Source organism: Canis lupus, chromosome 2 (genome assembly GCF_003254725.2).
Source record: "Canis lupus dingo isolate Sandy chromosome 2, ASM325472v2, whole genome shotgun sequence".
In the NCBI taxonomy this organism is placed as follows: domain Eukaryota; kingdom Metazoa; phylum Chordata; class Mammalia; order Carnivora; family Canidae; genus Canis; species Canis lupus.
The window spans coordinates 12,979,296-13,001,452 of NC_064244.1; the positions used below are offsets into that span (position 1 = coordinate 12,979,296).

Below are 22,157 nucleotides of genomic sequence, written 5' to 3' on the forward strand. Positions count from 1 at the left end.
TGAAGAATATTTCCTCTGTGCCTGGGTGGCTTAGTCAGGTAAGTGTCTGCCTGTGGCTCAGGCCATGATCCTGAGGTCCTGGGATTGAGCCCTGCATGGGGCTCCCTGCTCAGTGGGAAGCCTGCTTCTCCCTCTCCCTCTGCCTCTGCTGTTCCCCCTGCTTGTGCTCTCTTTCTCTTGCTCACTCTCTCTCACTCAAATAAATAAATAAAATCTTAAAAAAAGAGAGAGTATTTCCTCTGGAAAGAATTGGCTGCCAACGTCATTGAATTTATTTACCTAGTTTCTGCATTTCCAAAGTACTTCATATGTCCATTTACCATGTCTTTCATCATGTTATGCTGAATTCATTGATGTACTTGCTGTAATTAGACTGTTAGGTCCTTATGAACAGAAATCATGACTTTCTATCTTTGTTTCCCATCTACTAGCAGAGTGCTGGGTACTCAGTAAATATCTGTTTGAGTAAAAGAATGATATAAAAGACATAATAATGTATGGTATACAGTAGTTACTCAAAGTATTGGTCTTCCTTTTTCTTTTTTTGTTTTTGTGCTCAACTACCCTAATAATAAGTTTAGAGTTATCATTCTCAATTACCAGATACTTTCAAGAACTGACACTGAAGTAAAGAATCTCAAGGCCTTTGTTGATGCTATCACAATGGGTTGAAGGCTTTGTTTGAAGGTATTCAACTTAACTGAACAAACTGGGTAATGCAGTGTGCTGGTCCCTGCAAGCTAAAGGTTGGATAAAAAATTATTGCAGATCTCAAAGAGTTTTCAATCAAATATAACCAAGTATGACAAATACTCACTTTATGCTACTATAAAGCATACTGCAGCAAAGTACCACAGGGTGCCATCCAGAAACTATGGGAGTCACATAACCCGTACTTGTAGAATCAGCGGAGTGAGATGCTGGGGAAGAGCACACCACACGGAGGGCACAGACATGCAGGCGGGAAGCCACCGAACATTTGGAAGCAGAAAGCAGGCCCAATGGGGGTACATATAAGAGTGGAAGGAGCAAAACCTACAAAAGTGGTTGGGAATATATTGCAGAGGGTCTGGGGTCTGAGGGTTTTTTTTTTTTTTTTTTCAGAGTCCACTTTATTGAGTGCTGTAGCATTTACACAGGTCAAGGGAGGCAGGCGATGGGCCATGGCTAAATAGACCCCCTCTCCAGGGTTTCTGCTTGAGCGGGATGAGGACTAGTTGGTTCAGGATGGTACAAGCCACCCCTTCTCCTCCCCCAGGAGAGGCCCCCTCCCTCCCACAGAGCTACAGCAGCCTGGGCTTTTTTTTTTTTTTTTTTTTTCATTAATAGTTGGGTTTATTTCACCAGTGGGTTTGAAACTCTTGCCTTAGGCAAGAATACTACAGTAATTATACCAGAAATAGACAATTTCCTACACTGTCAAATATATAAAAGTTCCTCTTGCACTTTTCTCAACACTGATCAACAAGCAGATGCAGTCCACATTTGCTTTGATCAATCTACTGAGTTAACCCAAGCTTCTTCTTCAGAGACTCTGGCATTTCAGGTGGAGGTGGGCGAGGGAGCCTGAAGTAGACCTTCACAGAGTCATAGATGAACCACTGTAGTGCAGTCAGAGTGCCAATCATGATGATATGGGCAAAGAGTCCCTTCCATACACCTTTAAATCCGAGTCTCTGAAGGACTTGAGAAGCACTGCTACCTTTCTCTTTATTCAACACCAATACCACAGAATCAGCAGGATGAGAAACAACTGCACAGAAGACTCCAGCTATATAACCTGCTACAAATGTTACAACCAGTTGCTCTGCCTTTGAACATTCACTTCTGGGCTTGGGAACCACAAACTTATATAATGCTTCAACAGTACGTTCAAAGCAGGCAAATTTCATCATGGTGTATGGTATCTGTCTCATCCAGAGAGGAGCAACCCCCTTGTAGAATGCTTTTAAGCCTTCTTCCTTATACATTTTGGGAGCTGCATCCCTCAAGATGTTGGCATAACCTGGTTGGGTTTGAATTCTAACCTTAGCAGCTTCCATAGGAGCCAGGGCAATGTCAGCAAAGAATTCAGCACTGGCAGAGGCAGCCAAATACAGTGATGTGCGCCAGAGATAGGCATTCTCCTCTCCATGTGAGGAATCTGTGCTTGACCTAAGGCAACAAGAAACCACAGAAGGTTTTTGAGCAAGGGAGTGTGATAACCAAAGATTTCCCTAAGACAGGTTGCTCTGGTGGTAGTACTATCATGGATGTTTACTATCTAAAAGGGGTCAAGCCATTGCAAATTACTTCAAAAAAAATCTTACAAATACACTGAAAACTGTTCCTCTCATCGAAAGACTAAGTTAATGTGAGAGCTCACACTTTTTTTAAAAAAGGAACTATATACTATACTAAAAGCTTTTAAATTTAGGAATATTTCTTGGGCAACATATGAGTTTTCTTGAGTTAGAAGGAAAGGTTGATGGAAAACTGTTGCCTCTTGTCTACCGAGCTGGTGACTTTCCATTCCTCCTACCCAGGAACAGTCTGGGGTCTAGAGGCCTTACCAGTCATCCACCTAAATCCAACAGTCAACACAGAAACTGGCTAGAATTTGCCTCTCCTTTTCCACTTCTACCAAGATCCTAAATGTGGCAATCTCTGTGAAGAGACATGAAGGTGAATCCATTCCTAGAACCCAGAGTCACCGTTTCTGTAGAGCGTGATGTGTTCAAAGTAAAGCACCAGTGGTGTGCACAAACTATTTGAAAATACATGCATGTGGGCTTCACCTTAGGAAAATCTGATGTAGAAATCTGTTTGTAGAAATCTGAAGACATAGTTAAATAAAGATGTGATTCTTCATCCTTGTTTACCTTTGCATTTAAGACAATTAGATAAATATACAGCTTTTCGAGAACAAATGAGAATGAAAAACTTGGTTTTTCTTTACTTCAGCTGTCTTAAAAATCTCAGGTTACAAAGGATCAGGTGACACAAGGATAAGGAGACACAACAGTAAAAGGAAGAGGGAAAACTGGTCAGAAGCTTTTGAATTATTATTACTCCCAGGAAAAGAACTTCTGGAGCAACAGAGAAGCAGTGTTCAATGATTCTCAAACACCGCTGTAAGTTAGAATCATGAAGAAGTTCTGTGAGGGGCACTTGGCGGGCTCAGTCAGTAGAGGGTGCGACTCTTGGTCTCAACGTTGTGGGTTCGGGCCCCATATTGGTATAAAGATTGTTTAAAAATAAAATCTTAAAAAAAAAAAAGAAGTTCTGATGAAGATTCCTAACTCTGGGAAGCGAACTGGGGGTGGTGAAAGGGGAGGAGGGCGGGGGATTGGGGTGACTGGGTGGCGGGCACTGAGGGGTCACTTGACGGGATGAGCACTGGGTGTTGTTCTGTATGTTGGCAAATTGAACACCAATAAAAAATAAATTTATTATTAAAAAAAATAAGTTCTGTAAAAAGTGAGTGTTCCTGGGCCCCATCTCTGGAGATTGTTTCCATAGATCTTGTGGAGTGGAGGAGAGGAACCGTTATCTGCATTAAACACACGCACGTTGTTTTGATACCAACATAGTATGGGAACTGCTAAAAAAAAAACAAAAACAAAAAAAACCCCACTCATCTCCATGTTTCCCAAATCTCTAAGCACGCAGCTGTCTTTTTATATTTGTCTTAATAAAAATATTTGTCTTTTTATATTTGTAGTATTTTCTAATGGGAGTGCTTGCTTCAAACCCTTTATGATTAGAGTAAAATCCTTCCAGATGGTTGAAACTCCAAAATCTTCACATTCTTTCCAGTTTTATAATGGGCTGACATAGGCTCATGGAAAATTAAGAGAATAGAAATGAAAATGGAAATAGAAATGCCATTAGGAAGATGTGTCAGTCTAGATGCACTGAGCAGCAGATGCCAAGATGGGATGAAATGTGTAAGGTTTTTATTAAGGAAAATGATGTTGTACGGGAAAGTGGGGAGGGGGCTTAGGAAATCTTAGGATCACTCACTCACCAGACACACAAATCTGACCCTAAGCAAAGAAGAGAGAGAGAAAGTTTCAAAGAGGCATCTTACACCACTATATAGTGCAAGGAAGCTTCTACAGAGCTGTCAAGGAGTCCTCAAGGCAAAATAGACCTAAGTTTTTTTTAAAAGGATTTAGATTTTATTTATAGATTCTTCCTGCCTGTGTGATACACAAAATCTTCCTAGACAAAGACCTTGAGAAATTAGTGGCTTTGAAGTTAATTATATTTCCTAAAGAAAATTTCCAACTAACACTGAGATCTTGCAGTATTTTTTTAATTAATAATTAAAACCTCACCCCTGGAGAAGGGAGAATAATCATCATTCCATTAGAGATGCTATACCATTCATTCATTACATTAACAGAGCAAACAAGATTCTAGAAATGGCTCCTTAAATACACAGTGTTGTGATGTTAAGCGCTTTCCACTCTTCTGGCTATCTAATATCTAGATATTCCTGGATATGTCACGGTCTTTGGTTCTCAGATAAATTGAAAAAAGACAGGTAGCATCAATAACAATAATTACTGGTAGCAGTTCCACGGAGTAGATCTGTCTTGTTTCAATTGTTCCATGAGCACCCAGCAACATACTAGGATCTGCCTAAACACTGCCATTTTATAGCTTCTTTTCCTTATATGTCCTCTATTTATCCTCACTGACATGGTGCTTAATGTTTCAGTGTGACGTTTCCAAAGCACTCTATAAAGTGGCTAAATATAACTTGTGTCTAAGAGGAAGGCTTCCCCATAGTAGTCTCTACAAGCAGCCCCCACTTTGTGGTTCCAACGTGCATGAATTTCGGTTACCATGGTTTAGGTAAGTAACACCAGTTCTCCAGCAACATAATTCAAATTGCAGTTACCATACTTTATAGTGTGGAGCAATTGCATGCAGTGACTACTACCAGGTGTTCAGTCCACAGATCTCTATGCACGTAGCAGATGTGTGATACAACTGGTGGTCATGACACCACTTTGCTCCGAGTCTATCAGTTATCAGTCCTTGCACATCTGTTGTTCAGTTCTTGCACAAACAGCAAAGTATGGAGTTGTGTAATCCTTTCGTCTCCCAGCAATCAAACTCATATGTCATTTTACAAAAATGGGCAACAGAGGGGTGCCCGGGTGGCTCAGTCAGTAAGACCATCGACTCTTAATTTCACCTCAGGGTGGTGATCTCAGGGTCATGAGACTGAGGCCTGTGTGGGGCTCCACCCTCAGCGGAGAGTCTGCTTGAGATTCTCTCCCTCTCCCTCTGCCCTCTCCCTCCCAGCACACTGCACATTCTTTATCTCTGTGTCTCAAATAAATAAATCCTTTAAAAAAAAATGAGTACTAGAAGGAATTGGCCAACAAAGACGAAAGTGTAACAAAGAAGCAATAAGTGATAAAGCTAAAAGTGAAACTTGGATTGAGCACATGAGTTACAGAAGAAGAGCTAGCAGCAGGAATGGTGACTGTGTTCTCACGGATGCCTCCAGAGATACAGCCAGAGGACTTCAGTGAAGACAACTAAATGGGGAAAGAGGTCGCGATGAAAAAGATAAAGAGGTCCCAGAGGAAGTGAGGCTAGCAAAAAATTCACAGTAAAGGAATTCATAGAGGCGCTACACCACATTAAAAGCACAAAGCATAAAATGTTGCATATTGATTCTAGCTTAGGGATGTGGCAGTTCACCCAGGCTTGCAAGTTCATGACAAGAAGGCAAACACTATCTAAATTATTCTTGATAAATTTTCATAAAGAAATAAAACACTTTAATCTTTAATATTTCTCATGTGCTAAATGTTAGTTTTACTATTCTTAAATTTGTGTATATTTATTTATTTTTTAAGCAGGCTCTGTGCCCAGTGTGGGGCTTGGCCTCACAACCCTGAGATAGAGAGTTGCAGGTTCTACCCACTGAGCCAGCCAGTGCCCCAGTTTTACTGTTTTTTTGTTTGTTTGTTTGCTATACACATTTTTTTGAAGATTTTATTTATTTATTTGACAGAGAGAGAGCACCAGCAAAGGGAAAGGCAGAGGGAGACAGAGAGGCCAACTCCCCACTGAGCAGGGAGCCCTATGTGTGATGCTCTATCAGAGGACTCTGGGATCATGACTTGAGCCAAAGGCAGAGCTTAATCAACTGAGCCACCCAGGCACCCCCACCCGATATACATTTAAAGTGTCAAAATATCAAGTAACAAAAATCACAGAATCTTGTATTCCATTAACGGTTTTCTCTAGTACTAAAACACACTACTTCATTCTATCAATTGCAAACTGTTATTTATTAAGTTTTTATTCAAAGAAGCAACTGTTTAAAAATGTTTCTTGAGAGCAAAATACATCGCAAACCATGTTTGACAGAAAACCACAACTGTTTATAGACCCTCAGAAAAGTCGCACTTGAATATGTTTACCACACACACCATTGTAAGAGTTACTGCATTATACCAAATTTCCAACTGCTTTTTCCCTAGTAAAGTTTAACATTTATGTTGAATGCCGCAAATCTGATGCAACCAGGAAGATATTTTTTTTTTCTTTTTTAGAGAGCGAGAGAGCACATGCATGTGTGTGTGGCGGGGGTGCGGGGGTAGGGAGGGACTAGGAGGGAGGGACAGAGGGAGAGGGAGAGAGCATCTCAGGCTGACTCCCCACAGTACAGAGCCCCATGTGGGGCTCAATCTCATGACCCTGAGATCATGATTCCAGTGGAAACCAGGGGTCAGTCATCTAAACTACTGAGCCACCCAGGCAACCAGGAGGATAGTTTCTTAATCAACTAGTTTGGAAGTAGCAACCTTCAAATTTCTGCTCTTTGCTCCATATATTTTCTGTCTTCTGCTGTACCTCCTCTGGAACCCAACTTCCCAAATTCCATTTCTAGCCATGGGTACTCACCGGACCAACATTACTATACCAGCTGTACTGAGGACACCACTGTACTAGTGAGAGGTACATATCTTTTACATGTGCATACAGATAAACAAATGAATGAATGAATGAAGCTATGAGAAGTTTTTTTTATGATAGAGAATATCCACCTTATTTTTTTTTAAGATTTTATTTATTTATTCATTAGACACACAGAGAGAGGCAGAGAAATAGGCAGAGGGAGAAACAGGCTCCATGGAGGGAGCCCGATGCGGGACTTGATCCCAGGACTCCAGCATCACGACCTGAGCCAAAGGCAGATGCTCAACTGCTGAGCCACCCAGGCGTCCCAAACTATGAGAAGTTGATTAAGGATTGTGCTTCTGGACTTCAGGATGGGTGAATTAAAGAGTAAATCTTGAGGCTGAAGGTTGGAGGAAGGTGATCAAAAGGTAAGAAAAGGTGAAAGTTATGAGACAAACAAGCACTGGGGACGGAGTGTACGCCATGATAGTGTAGCTAATACTGCTGTGTGACATGTAGGAAAGTTCTTAAGAGAGGTGATCCGAAGAATTCCATCACAAGGAGAAATTTTTCCCCCTTTATTCTCTTTATCTTTCTAAAAAGAAATTTTATTATATCTATAGAAGATGGATGCTAGCTGAACCTATTATGGTAATCACTTCACAGTATATGTAAACTGAACCATAATGCTGTATGCCTTAAACCTATAAAGTGATATACCAATTATTTCTCAATAAAACTTGAAAAAAAATAAAGAGAAAAGCTTCCCGCTGGGCATGACCCTTGTGCTGTCAAAGCAGCCAATCCTTGGCCAGGATGGAATTCCCATGAGGCATCTGGGACAGTGGCCCTGGGGTAAAACCAGAAAGGGGTGCCAGGAATGAGTCAAAGGGAAAACTGAGAATTTGTCTTTCCCAGTCCCTCCTCTAAAGCATGGAATTTTGAATGATATTCAGCAAGGTATGTTACCCAGGGTTGCCAGGGTGTGTGTGGCCATGAAAATGTGTAACCATGTCTATGTCACTGCCCTGATCTCCCACCATGGACATCACCCACTCCTAGAAAGTGCCCCAAATCTTCCCTTCCTCCTACTTCCCACACAGCTTCATACTCTTCTCTGTTCTGGAGGGAGACTGAGAAGTTAACACTTTCAAGGGAATAGTTGGTTACATTTCCATGGCTTGGCAAACTAGAAGAATGGTAATTCTATATACGGAAGTTCCTCTTCTTACAAAGAGATAAATAAAGCCATTTCTTAAGCAGTCCTAAGTGACAACGCACCCCTGACTAGTGGCTGGGACAGGGCATAAGTGACATGTTTTCCCCATCAGTCATCTTTATTGGTTTCTAAGATGATTGAAGAGCTGCTGAAACATGGGACATTTGGAGAGACTGCTGGGAAGGGGAGTGAGGAATGTGGGCTGTGGCTTGAAGAGGAGTGAAAGATAAGACCACCAGAGGCTAAAATGTGCTCCTTCAAATTCACACAGGAAGCCTCAACCCTCCTACCTTGGAATGTGACTGCATTGGAGATAGGGTCTCTAAAGAGGTGATTAAGTTCAAGCGAGGCCATTAGAGTGGTCTCTTAATACAATTTGACTGGTATCCTTATAAGAAGAGAACACTTGGACCCAGAGAGAGACACCAGGCCTGTGCACAACCAGAGCGAAGACCATGTGAAGATACATGGAGAAAGTGGCCATCTGCAAGCCAAGGAGAGAGGCCTTAGAAGAAACCAGTTCATTAATCTAGAGCTTCTAATCTCCAGATCATGATAAAATAAATTTCTGTTGTTTAACCCACCCAGTCTATGGTATGTTGTTACAATAGCCCTAGCAAGCTAATACAGGTAGGATGGCGCTATTAGAGGCTTGGTAGACCCTAATTAAAATTAAGATGTACCTGACAATTTTTTTTTTAAGGGAAGAGCTGTCAAGGTCCCCTTCCAAAAAGGAAAGTCTGAGAGGAATTGTCACAGCCAATGGAAGCCTAAGGAATATAATAATTAGCTGTAAGGTAGTATTTAGACGAGATCCTAGAAAGAAAAAAAGATATTAGGTAGAAACTAAGAAGATCTAAAAAGAAAGAAGAAAGAAAGAAAGAAAGAAAGAAAGAAAGAAAGAAAGAAAGAGAAGAAAGAAAGAAGAAGAAAGAAAGGAAGGAAGGAAGGAAGGAAGGAAGGAAGGAAGGAAGGAAGAAAGAAAGAAAGAAAGAAAGAAAGAAAGAAAGAAAGAAAGAAAAAGAAAGAAACTAAGAAGATCTGAATAAAGTGTGGAATTTAGTTAGTAATAATGTATCAATATTGGTTTGTTAATTATAACCAATACACTATAGAAATGATAGACATTAGTAATAGGGGAAAATGGGGGATGGGAGCAGGATACACAAAAATACTTTGTATTAGCTTCACAATTTTTCTGTAAACCTAAAATTTTGAAGTTTAATTTTTGAAAAAGAATGGGAAGAAATATATAAAATTCTAAGATACTATAATGACAGAAATCTCCATGGTTACCTAGAGGTGGGGATGGAGAGAGCAAATCACCTGCAAAGGAGCAGTTGGCGGGGGGGGGGGGGGGGGGGGGGAAGAAACCCTTGTGGTGGAGGTTACAGGATTGCCCACAATGACCAAAATTCATCAAACATTTTTTTTTTCATCAAACATTTTAAAAGTGTGAATGTCATTGTATGTAAATAATACCTTCATAAAAGAGGTAATGGGAAGATGTTGAAAGTCTCTTAAGTTGTTGTGTAAGTAGTTTTGGAAAATCATTTTAGCAGCAGGGTAGAGAATGGTTTGGAGATGAGATCAGCACAGAGACAATTGCAGAAGTCCAGGCAAGAACAGGCCAGAGTTTGAACAAAGAGCTAGTGGGTTGACAGGGGTGATTTCAAACTACACTGGAGAAAGACAATGACAATTTAAATAGCTAGTGCTCACACCCATCATCTCTTTTAATTCCTCCAGTCTCTGAGAAGGAGAGGATATTATCCTTGCTTACAGAGAAGAATTGAGTTGGACAAGTTAAGAAAACTCTAAGAGGGGTGCCTGGGTGGTTCTGTTGGTTAAGCATCTGCCTTCGGCTCAGGTTATGATCTCAGGGTCCTGGGATTGAATCCCACATCAAGTTCTTGCTTAGTGGGAAGCCTGCTTCTCCCTCTACCTCTACCCTCCCTCCCCTTTAACCCTGCCCCCTGCCTCATGCACTCTCTCACTCTCTCTTAAATAAGTACAATCAAAGAAAGAAAGAAAGAAAGAAACCATAGGAGCCTGGAGAGATGTCACAAATGAGCTACTGGTGGGTACCCTTCTCTTCCTGTTAGAATTCATTCCAATTGGTTTTCATAATAACCATAGAAGTTATTTTGTTTTTAAAGATTTATTTATTCATGAGAGAGAGAGAGAAAGAGAGAGAGAGAACATAGGAGTAGAGGGAGAGAATCTTCAAGCAAACCCCCTGCTGAGCACAGAACCCAGCACGGGGCTCAATCTCATGCATGACCCGTGAGATGATGACCTGAACAGAAACCAAGAGGTGGAAGCCCCACCGACAAAGCCTCCCAGGCACCCTGAAGTTATTTTTTTTTAATAGATGCCACTGTAAGAATGAAACATCTCAAGGGAAGTGGAGTTTATTTTCATTCACATGTGTTGACAAATAAAATGTGTCTGTGCACACACATGATTGAGGTGACCACATATTATATGGGATGCTTCCTTATCTAAGCATTTGTTTTAAAGCCTGCATCCCACATTAAAAGGTGACATGTATGTGCTATTTACTATGGTTACTGACAAGTTTAGGAATCAACAAACAACCATTGATTAAACGTGCTGGGTACTACCTAATGTGGCAGACATTTTACATGTTATCTCATTAAACCCTCTCAATAGCCCAAAGGGTAAGAATCAGTCTCATTAGACAGATGAGTAAATTGCAGAGCTTCAGTGACTTACTTGCTCAAGATTCTGCAGCAAGGAAGTGGCTACACCCCATAGGAATTTGAAACCAGAGGTACATGGTCTTGCAAACGTGGGCTTTTCCCAGTGATTAAGAGTAGGGAACCACAAAGAACCACGTGTGTACCTGGAAAAACCATTAAGCCCTTTGCTTTTGCTACCCTTTCCCTTTCGTCACTGCCCCCTCCACACACACACACACACACACACACACACTAAAAAGAAAGAAAGAAAGAAAGAAAGAAAGAAGAAAGAAAGAAAGAAAGAAAGAAAGCCCCACATACATACTATTTTCAGCCTCCCACCAGATAATAATTATAATTTTACAGAATTTCTTTTAACTAATGAGTTATAAACCAGCAGGCTACCAACTGAATCTGATCCTCCGACATGTTTGATTTAGCAAATAATTTTTTAAAAATTGAATTTTTACACAGTCTCCACCAGACCCTATGGTCCAAGATCTGGCTGTTTTGTTCATTTATGTTACCAACCTAGTCCCTTGCAAACATCCCTAGAGAGGTTAAATTAAAACTGAAGCCCAGTGAAAATGCTAGTATCCCTGGCAGAGGCTAATACTTCCAACTGTCTAAAGTAGTTTGTACCTCATTGTGACTAAGTTTAAAAGCTCTCCTAAGGAGAGATTTTGAGATGGAAAGCTAGAGCATCTAAGTAAGGAAAGCAGAGGAGATATTGGGAGCTGGAAGAGTGGGAAATCAGGGGTTTTCCATATTTTTCCCATAATCCTCTATCCACCCCTCAAAGCTTTCCTTTGTCCATTTGCTTAACCTCAAGTAGGAATCCCTAACCAATGATATCCTGCTAGTTAGCGTTCACTATTTTGGAAAATTAAATAACCATAAACATTACCCAGGGCAATAATGCCCTGTAGTAATCTGTAACTAAGAGGTCTAATGTTTCAGGCTTGCAAGAGCTCACTTCTTTTTATATCAAAATATGAAGAGTCTGAGCTTCCATTCTGTATGGAAGGCCAGTATTTTTATTAATAATAATTAACTTTTATTGAGTACAATATTGTATGCCAGGTACTTTGATTTCAAACAAGAACACATCTTGTTTATATATATCTGCATAAATAATCAATAATTTTCAAGGACAGAAGAAGCAAATCCATATTTAGGAAAGAGACATTATTCTGATGAAATAATAATTTTCAGGGTCATAACTCCCACAATGAAGACAAGTGTTGGAAATATTAGTGAGAACAGGATTGCTCCTCATTTTCTTTGATCTTTTTATTACAAAATAGCATCTTTAATAAAATGTCCATCAACCTATTTTTCTAAAAGTAGGAGAACAAGGGAATTGTCTACTCTCAGAGATGTTTAAATTTTCTCCTCTGACAACATGAAGCTAAATCTTTGAAATTATAAGTATTCCACAGTTTTAAAGACCCAGGGCCCAGATAATTAGGGTGAAGTTATCTGAGCTCCCCTCCTTGGATTGGTCTAGAATTAAGACCCTAGGTTTGAGAGGGGCATAAGCTCCATTTACACCTGGCTAAGCAAGTCTTTGAGGTTCTATCTTTTTCATTTTTCATAGTTTTAATAGGAAATTACTTTAAATATCAAAATTCTTGAGATATACAATTGAGAAATTCAGTTGCGATAACAGTGAAACTATTTTTAAAGCATAGTGTTGTAGGGCAGCCCGGGTGGCTTCAGACCAGGGCCTGATCCTGGAGACCTGGGATTGAGTCCCATGTCAGGCTCCCTGCATGGAGCCTGCTTCTCCCTCTGCCTGTGTCTCTGCCTCTCTCTCTCTCTCTCTCTCTGTGTGTGTGTCTCAAGAATAAATAAATAAAATCTTTAAAAAAATAAAATAAAGCATAGTGTTGTACTTAGGTTTGTACTGATATCTGCAATTTAATTGGAAACATACCAAAAAGAAGATGGAACAATGGAGAGATAGAGTAATGGATATGGTGGATACATGACAAAAAAAGTATAGTGAAATGTTAGTGAATGTAAAATCTAGATGATAGTTACACAGGTGTTTGCTACAAAATTTTGACTTTGCTCTAAGTTTAAAATTTTATTTGTATTTTTTAAAACTCTCTGTAAATTTAAAAACTAAAGGTGAAGGAATACACAAATAGGTCAATAGAATCCTTAACCATAGAAAGCCCAGAAACATACCTGTGAATGTATAGGAATGACAGTAGTAATATACAGCAGGGGGGAATAATTGATCATTTATACATAGTGCTGGGAAAAGAAGTTGTCCATAAAAAAAAATTTGATTTCTACCTCAGTAAATTCTATAGTCCAGTCCTTTATAGTGAACTAATCTAATTCTGCTTTTTCTCTCTATTGTAACCCCAGGGCCTGGTTCTTACAGGGTGGTCAACAAATATTTGTTGCATGCATAATATAGGAATGAAGACCTCAGACCTAGAAGATATACTGCAGGTTGTGGGATTCCTGTAAGCTGTGCTGAGCCTGGGGTTGGTAGCAGGAACCAGGGAGCTGAGTCTTGAGGCCTATTTGTCATAAGCTGGGCTAAAACACTATCATACTGACTCCTGATTGCAAAAAAGCAAGTTCAAGGATGAGTTCTGAGGTTGTCCTAGACTTCTTCAGTGGCTGATAGAGCTCCCTGCAAGACTTGCAAGAACAGGGTACTAGAAGATGGCGGAGTAGTAGGGCATCTCAACTCACCTGGTCCCACCAACTTCCCAAGATAACTTTCAAAACATCCTGAACACCTACAAATTCAACCTGATATTTAAAGAGAAAACAGCCAGGAAAGCTACAGAGAGAAGGGTTTTCACTTCTAGCAAGAATCTTCTAGGGTGAAATTTACTTAGGTTGTTGTTGATATCCTTGACTCAGCCTGTTCATGCAGCCACTCTGCCCTGAGAAAAATGACAAGAAGGAAGAATTCACCACAAAAGAAAGAAGCAGAAACAGTACTCTCTGCCACAGAGCTACACAATATGGATTACAATTTTATGACACAAAGCCAATTCAGAACCACAATTATAAAGCTACTGGTGGCTCTGAAAAAAAAAGCATAAAGGATTATAGAGGCTTCTTACTGTAGAATTTGGGTATAATCAGGCTGAAATTAAAAATCAATTAAATGAGATGCAATCCAAACTGGAGGTCCTAACGACTAGGGTTAAGGAGGTGTAAGAAAGACTGAGCAACATAGAAGACAAGTTGATGGCAAGGAAGGAAGCTGAGGAAAAAAGACAAAAACAATGAAGAGACCACGAGAAAAGGTTACGGGAAATGAATGGTAGCCTCAGAAGGAAAAATTTATGTATAATTGGGGTTCCAGAATATGCCAAGAGGGAGAGAGGGTCAGAAAGTATATTTGAACAAATCATAGCTGAGAATTTTCCTAATTTGGGGGGAGAAACAGGCATTCAGATCCAGGAGATAGAGAGGTCCCCCCCTCAAACCAATAAAAACCATTCAACACCTCGACATTTAATACTGAAACTTACAAATTTCAAAGATAAAAAGAAAATCCTTAAAGCAGCGAGAGACAAGAGATCCTTAACTTATACGGGGAGAAATATTAGATTAACAGCACACCTCTCCACAGAGACCTGCAGGCCAGAAAGGGCTGGCAGGATATAGTCAGGGTCCTCAATGAGAAGAACATGCACCCAAGAATACTTTATCCAGCAAGGCTCTCATTCAGAATAGAAGGAGAGATAAAGAGCTTCCAAGATGGCCAGAAACTGGAAAAATACGTGGCCAACAAAGCAACTCTGCAAGAAATATTAAGGGAGACCCTATAAAAGAAAGAGGAAGCCCAACAAAACAATCCACAAAAACAAGGACTGAATAGGTATTACAATGACACTAAATTCATATCTTTCAATATTTACTATGAATGTGAATGGGCTAAATGATCCCATCAAAAGACACAGGGTATCAGACTGGATAAAAAAGCAAGACTCATCTATTTTCTGTCTACAAGAGAGTCATTTTAGACCTAAAGACACCTCCAGCCTGAAAATGAAAGGGCAGAGAACCATTTACCCTTCAAATGGTCCTCAAAAGAAAGTTGGGGTGGCAATCCTCATATCAGATAAGTTAAAGTTTATCCCAAAGACTGTAGTAAGAGATGAAGAGGGACACTATATCATACTTAAAGGGTCTATCCAACAAGAGGACCTAACAATCATGAATATTTATGTCCTTAATGTGGGAGCTGTCAAGTATATCAATTATAACCAAAGTAAAGACATACTTAGATAATAATACACTAATAGTAGTAGACTTCAACATGGCCCTTTCTGCAAATGACAGATATCCTAACACAACATTACCAAAGAAACAAGGGCTTTAAATTATGCACTGGACCAGATGGATTTCACAGATATATACAGAACTTTGCATCTGAACGCAACTGAATCCACATTCTTCTCAAGTGCACATGGACAAATCCGATCTCAGATGATACCAAAAGATTAGGGTTGTCCCCTGCATATTTTTAAACCACAATGCTTTGAAACTAGAAGTTAATCACAAGAAGAAATTTGGAAGAAACTCAAACACGTGGAGGGTAAAGAACATCCTACTAAAAGATGAATGGGTCAACCAGGAAATTACAGGTGAATTAAAAAGATTCATGGAAACTAGTGAAAACGAAGATACAACCATTTAAAATCTTTGGGATAAAAAAAGAAATCTTTGGGATACAGCAAAAGCAGTCCTGAGAGGGAAATATATCGCAATACAAGCATCCCTCAAAAAATTGGAAAAACCTCAAATACACAAGCTAACCTCGCACCTAAAGGAAATGGAGACAGAACAGCAAATAAAACCTGCACCAAGCAGAAGAAGAGAGCTAATAAAGATTTGAGCAGAACTCAATAAAATAGAAACCAGAAGAACTGTAGAACAGATCAACAAAACCAGGAGTTGGTTCTTTGAAAGAATTAATACGAAAGATAAACCATTAGCCAGCTTTATTAAAAAGACAAAAGACTCAAATTAATAAAATCATGAATGAAAGAGGAGGATCACAACCAATACAAAGGTAACACACATGATATTAAAAACATATTATGAATAGCTATACGCCAATATTTGGCAAGCTAGAAGAAATGGATGCATTTCTGGAAAACCACAAATCACCAAAACTGGAACAGGAAGAAATAGAAAACCTTAACAGGTCAACAACCAGCGAGGAAATTGAAGCAGTCATCAAAAACCTCCCAAGACACAAATGTCCAGGGTCAGATGACTTCCCAGGGGAATTCTATCAAACATTTAAAGAAGAAACAACACTATTCAACTAAAGCTGTTCCAAAAGATAGAAAGGGATGGAATACCTCCAAACTCGTTCTATGAGGCCAGCATCACCTTAATTCCAAAACCAGATAAAGACCCCACCAAAAAGGAGAATTATAGACCAATATCCCTGATGTATGCAGATGCAAAAATTCTCAACAAGATACTGGCCAATAGGATCCAACAGTACATTAAGTAGATTATTCACCATGACCAGGTGGGATTTATCCCTGGGATGCAAGGCTGGTTCGACACTCATAAAACAATCAACGTGATAGATCATATGAACAAGAGAAAGAAACAAGAACCATATGATCCTCTAAATAGATGCAGAGAAAGCATTGGACAAAATCAGCATCCATTCCTGATCAAAACTCTTCAGAGTGTAGGGATAGAGGGAACATGCCTCAGCATCTTAAAAGCCATCTATGAAAAGCCCACAGCATATATAATTCTCAATGGGGAAACACTCAGAGCTTTCCCCTAAGATCAGGAACAAGACAGGGATGTCCACTCTCACCACTGCTATTCAACATAGCACTAGAAGTCCTAGCCTCAGCAATCAGACAACAAAAAGACATTAAAGGCATTCACAATGGCAAAGAAGAAGTCACTCTCTCCGTCTTAGCAGATGACATGATACTCTACATAGAAAACCCAAAAGCCTCCACCCCAAGATTGGTAGAACTCACACAGCAATTTGGGAATGTGGCAGGATACAAAATAAATGCCCAGAAATCAGTGGCATTTCTATACACTAACAATGAGACTGAAGAAAGAGGAATTAAGGTATCAATACCATTTATAATTGCACCCAAAAGCATAAGATACTTGGGAATAAACCTAACTGAAGAGGTAAAGGATCTGTCCCCTAAAAACTACAGAATACTTCTGAAAGAAATTGAGGAAGACACAAAGAGATGGAAAAATATTCCATGCTCATGGATTGGAAGAATTTATATTGTAAAATGTCAATGCTACCCAGGGCATATTACATGTCCAATGCAATCCTTATTAAAACACCATGGACTTTCTTCAAAGAAAGTTGGAATAAATCATGTTAAGATTTGTGTGGAATCAGAAAAGACCCTGAATCCCAGGAGAATATTGAAAAAGAAAACCATAGCTGGGGGCATTACAAAGCTGGATTTCAGGTTGTACTATAAATCTGTGATCATCAAGACAGTGTGGTACTAGTACAAAAACAGACACATAGATCAATGGAACAGAATACAGAACCCAGAAATGAGCCCTCAACTCTATGGTCAACTAATATTTGACAAAGCAGGAAAGAATATCCACTGCAAAAAAGGACAGTCTCTTCATAAAATGCTGCTGGGAAAATTGGATGTGCAGAAGAAAGAGACTAGACCATTCTCTTACACCATTTACATGGATACACTCAAAATGGATGAAACAGACAAAATGTGAGACAAGAATCCATCAAAATCCTAGAGGAGAGACTAATGTGAGACTAATGTGAGACTACATGTGAGACTAAATATGAGACAAGAATCCATCAAAATCCTAGAGGAGAACACAGGCAACACCCTTTTTGAACTTGGCCACAGCAACTTCTTGCAAGATACATCTGTGAAGGCAAGGAAATGAAAAGCAAAAATGAACTATAAGGACTTAATCAAGATAAAAAGCTTCAGCACAGCAAAAGAAAAAGTCAACAAAACTAAAAAAAATCTACAGAATGGGAGAAATTATTTGCAAATGATATATCAGATAAATGGCTAGTATCCAATATCTATAAAATACCTACCAAACTCAACACCCAAGAAATAAACAATCCAATCATGAAATGGGCAAAAGACATGAACAGAAATTTCACAGAGGAAGACATAGATATTGCCAACAAGCACATGAGAAAATGTTCTGCATCACTTGCCATCAGGGAAATACAAATCAAAACCACAGTGAGACACCACCTCACTTCAGTGAGAATAGTGATAATTAACAAGACGGGAAACAAATTTTAGAGAGGATGTGGAGAAAGGGGAACACTTTGCACTGTTGGTGGGAATGCGAACTGGTGCAGCCACTCTGGAAAACTGTGTGGAGGTTCCTCAAGAAGTTAAAAATAGAACTGCCCTACGATCCAGCAATTGCACTGCTGGGGATTTACCCCAAAGATACAGTTGCAGTGAAATGGCAGGACACCTGCACTTCAATGTTTAAGCAGTGATGTCCATAATAGCCAATCTGTGGAAAGAGCCTCGGTGTCCATCCAAAAATGAATGGATAAAGAAGCTGTGGTCTATATATACAATGGAATATTACTCAGCCATTAGAAACTACGAATACAAAAAAAAAAAAAAAAAAGAAGAAACTACGAATACCCACCATTTGCTCCAATATGGATGGAACTGGAGGGTATTATGCTCAGTGAAGTAATTCAATTGGAGAAGGACAATCATTATATGGTTTCACTAATATGGGGAATATAAAAAATATTGAAAGGGATTAAAGGGAAAAGGAGAGAAAATGAGTGACAAATATCAGTGAGGGTGACAGAACATGAGAGACTCCTAACTCTGGAAAACGAACCAGGGGTAGTGGAAGGGATGGGTGGAGGGTGGGGTGACTGGGTGACAGGTACTGAGGGGGGCACTTGGTGGGATGAGCACTGGATGTTATACTATATGTTGGCAAATCGAATTCCAATAAAAAATATATATATTTTTATATATGTATTTATATATATTTTATATATATATATATATATATAAAAGACTTGGAAGAAAATAATTTGTCACTATTTACTCCTCCTTAAGGCTATAGATAAGTGAGATAGGGTAGTAGGATTTGGGTTGAGGGGAGTGAGGATGAAATAATAATAATTTAGACATAAATGATGTAATATGAAAATTATAGATTACATATACATAAAATATGTATTACAGATATATGTATTACAGATGTACAGACATATGCTGCATTGTGTGTGTAAGCGTGTATGTGTGTATGTAAAGAGATAGTATTCTTAAAAAAAAAAAAGAATTCTATTATGAACTTAGCCAGATCTTATATTTTCTTTAGAGTCCCAAAAAAGGAGAGCAAGTTATTTTACAGTGAGTCATATTTGGCAAAAGATACTTTAAACTACTTTCCTATATTGATTTGAAGATTTTTGTAGTCAGGATACGCATTGTACTCTGATGCTAGTAAATCATGTGCTCACTGTCAGCACACCAGTGATAAAATGGAAAAGCTGCATGTGAATTATAGATAAATACTTAGAGTTTCCACTTGACTTGCTAAATCAATCAAAGTGTATTTTATTCCATTTTATCAAAACATTAGTATTTACATTTCAATACAGTCTGACATTTTTATAAGTCTACTAAATCTTAAAAAGCAGAGAAATAACCCAAATAAAAGTACTCTAAAGAACTTCAGTTTTTCCCCAACATAACAACACATTTTCTTTCTAGTGATTTCCTCACCTATCAATAGAAAGCTCTTTATTTTCATAAGCCTTAGAACTACCAAAGGCAAATGTGCAGAGTACAAATCACTTTTAGAAACATCAAACAAACATATCCATTCTAGTGTTGTGAATGCGGTTTGGTGCCTAATAGGTTCATCTAGCAGAAAAGTTATTGTAACACTATTTTACTGCCAGCACTATTTAATTACTACCCATAAATGATATATTTACAGTTCCAGGGTCTTGAAAAAAAAAGGCCACAATTCTTATAAGGATTGCATTTACACAGCTTTGCCATACTCAATTATGTTGTGTATTTGTACAGCTGAAACCTAAAGGTGATGATGCCATTGTCTTGATTAAAGTAGCATGCTCCTGCAGGCTTCCCTGGAAGAGACGTGTTATGACATGATTGGGATTAGGATGACAGAAACTCACCTTGACTGAAAGAGTCTTCCACTTTAATCCTGTCCTTAACTGAGATGTGTATGATAAAATATCAGATTATATCACTAACAATTATATTATCAACAATATTCCAGGTACTCCAAAGTAAGAGAGAATTTTTCATGACACTTCTTAAAAAAAGATTTTATTTGTTTATTCATGAGAGGCACAGAGAGAGGCAGAGACACAGGCAGAGGGAGAAGCAGGCTCCCTGTGGGGGAGTCTGACGCAGGACTCAATCCCAGGACCTGAGCCAAAGGCAAACACTCAACTGCTGAGCCACCCAGGAGTCCCTTTCATGACATTTCTAAATAAGATTTGCCCTGACTTCAGATCTCATGGAGTGGTAGTAATGAAAAGAGCTGAAAGGCAGGTGGGCAGTAATGACACACATCAAGGTTCAAGCTTTCAATGTTTCTTTAATATTGAGAATCACATTTAGAAGGAATCTTTTATGCCTATCAGTTAGAAAAGCTGGAAATACCTGAACCCTGGGAAAGTAGTCACTGAAAATGAATTTTAAGTTGTCTGCTTTTCAATTCAGCTATTTAGACATTTGATTTTCATTTTGTTTTTGGTAAAGAAAACAGCAGTTCCTACTATATTAAAAATCAAGTCTTTGAGGGGTCTGGGTGGTTCAATTAGTTAAGCATCTTCCTTTTGGCTCAGGTCATGACCTGGAGGTCCTGGGACAGAGCCCCACATTGGCCTTCCTGCTCAGTGGGGAGCCTGCTTCTCCCTCTCCCACTGCCTGCTGCTTCCCCTGTTTGTTCTCGCTCTCCCTCTCTGTCAAATAAATCTTTAAAAAAAAATCAAGTCTTTGCAGAGACACACAATAAAAAGACTTCTTAAATGCCCTGCAACATTGGTGTAGTGGATCTTGCGATGTGCCACCCAAAGCCTCAAATTCCCGATTTATGATGAAGTCTGGTGGTGATTCCCAGCCTCCCTGGGAACTGCCCTCCACAAAAGAGAGCTGCCTCACCTAGGATCATGACTCTTCATCAAGGGTAACCAACATTCAATGACTAGACTTTTGTCTCAATTAGAAGAACTCTGATGGGCCATCCCTCCTCCACAGCTTTTCCCATTTGAGGTTTTCGTTGCAACTGCATCATGATTCAAATTCTCTGCTTAATGCACTTTGCTCCTTTTCTTGCAGGTGGCTTTCCCGAGAGTACACTCCAATTAACCTCCTGAAAGCAAATTTCTGCCTTAAAGACTTTTCCCCATCAAACCCGACCTAAGACATACGGCAAAAATTTTTGGCAGATTTAAAAAGAACTATTTTTATACCATTGTAGATTATTGCTCTATTAATTTGGTTTCAGCAGATGGACTGGCTGCAGTAAAATTCTTGTTGGTTTTCCTGTGGCCCAGGCTGCTTATTCCTAGGGATGGAGACCTGGTTGCATATATGTTTATTTAAGAAGGAATCTGAAAAAATTAAAAAATTACAGAATATGGGATCCCTGGGTGGCTCAGCGGTTTAGCGCCTGCCTTTGGCCTAGGGCACGATCCTGGAGTCCCGAGATGAGTCCCGCGTCGGGCTCCCGACATGGAGCCTGCTTTTCCCTCTGTCTGTGTCTCTCTGCCTCTCTCTCTCTCTCTCTCTCTCTCTCTATCATGAATAAATAAATAAAATCTTTTTTAAAAATTGCAGAATATATACAAGACTTTTAAAAAAAAGAATTAACAAGCTTGTCAAATCACTGTAAATACATGAATATGAGACTCTTCAATTATGTGAATTCTCCTTACAGTTGTTATAATTACATGTTATAATAGATATTTAATACTAACATATTAATTTTATATATTTAATATATGTTAATATATATTCAATACTTCACATGTTAAATATATATTATCACATATAATTGTTAATATTAGCTGAATAAGAATGAAACCTAGGGCATTGAAGACATGACCAGGATATACCTGGTCAAACCACAATACATCCGGGATCCCTGGGTGGCTCAGCGTTTTAGCGTCTGCTTTTGGCCCAGGGCATGATCCTGGAGTCCTGGGATCAAGTTCAGCATCAGGCTCCCTGCATGGAGCCTGCTTCTCCCCTGCCTGTGTCCCTGCTTCTCTTTGTCTCTCATGAATAAATAAA

General features: G+C 39.2%; 1 protein-coding gene across 1 annotated transcript in view; it reads right to left on the minus strand.

The window, feature by feature from the left end:
- Positions 1 to 1,299: 1,299 nt before the first annotated feature.
- Positions 1,300 to 22,157, minus strand: part of LOC112670405 (phosphate carrier protein, mitochondrial-like) — a 35,538-nt gene continuing 14,680 nt past the window's right edge. The window contains exons 4-6 of the mRNA XM_025464107.3: positions 5,457 to 5,540; positions 2,553 to 2,563; positions 1,300 to 2,154 (exon numbers count right to left, since the gene is read on the minus strand). Of these exons, the coding sequence (XP_025319892.1) occupies positions 1,500 to 2,154; positions 2,553 to 2,563; positions 5,457 to 5,540 (750 nt within the window). The 3' untranslated portion in view covers positions 1,300 to 1,499. The remainder of the gene's footprint in view (positions 2,155 to 2,552; positions 2,564 to 5,456; positions 5,541 to 22,157) is intronic.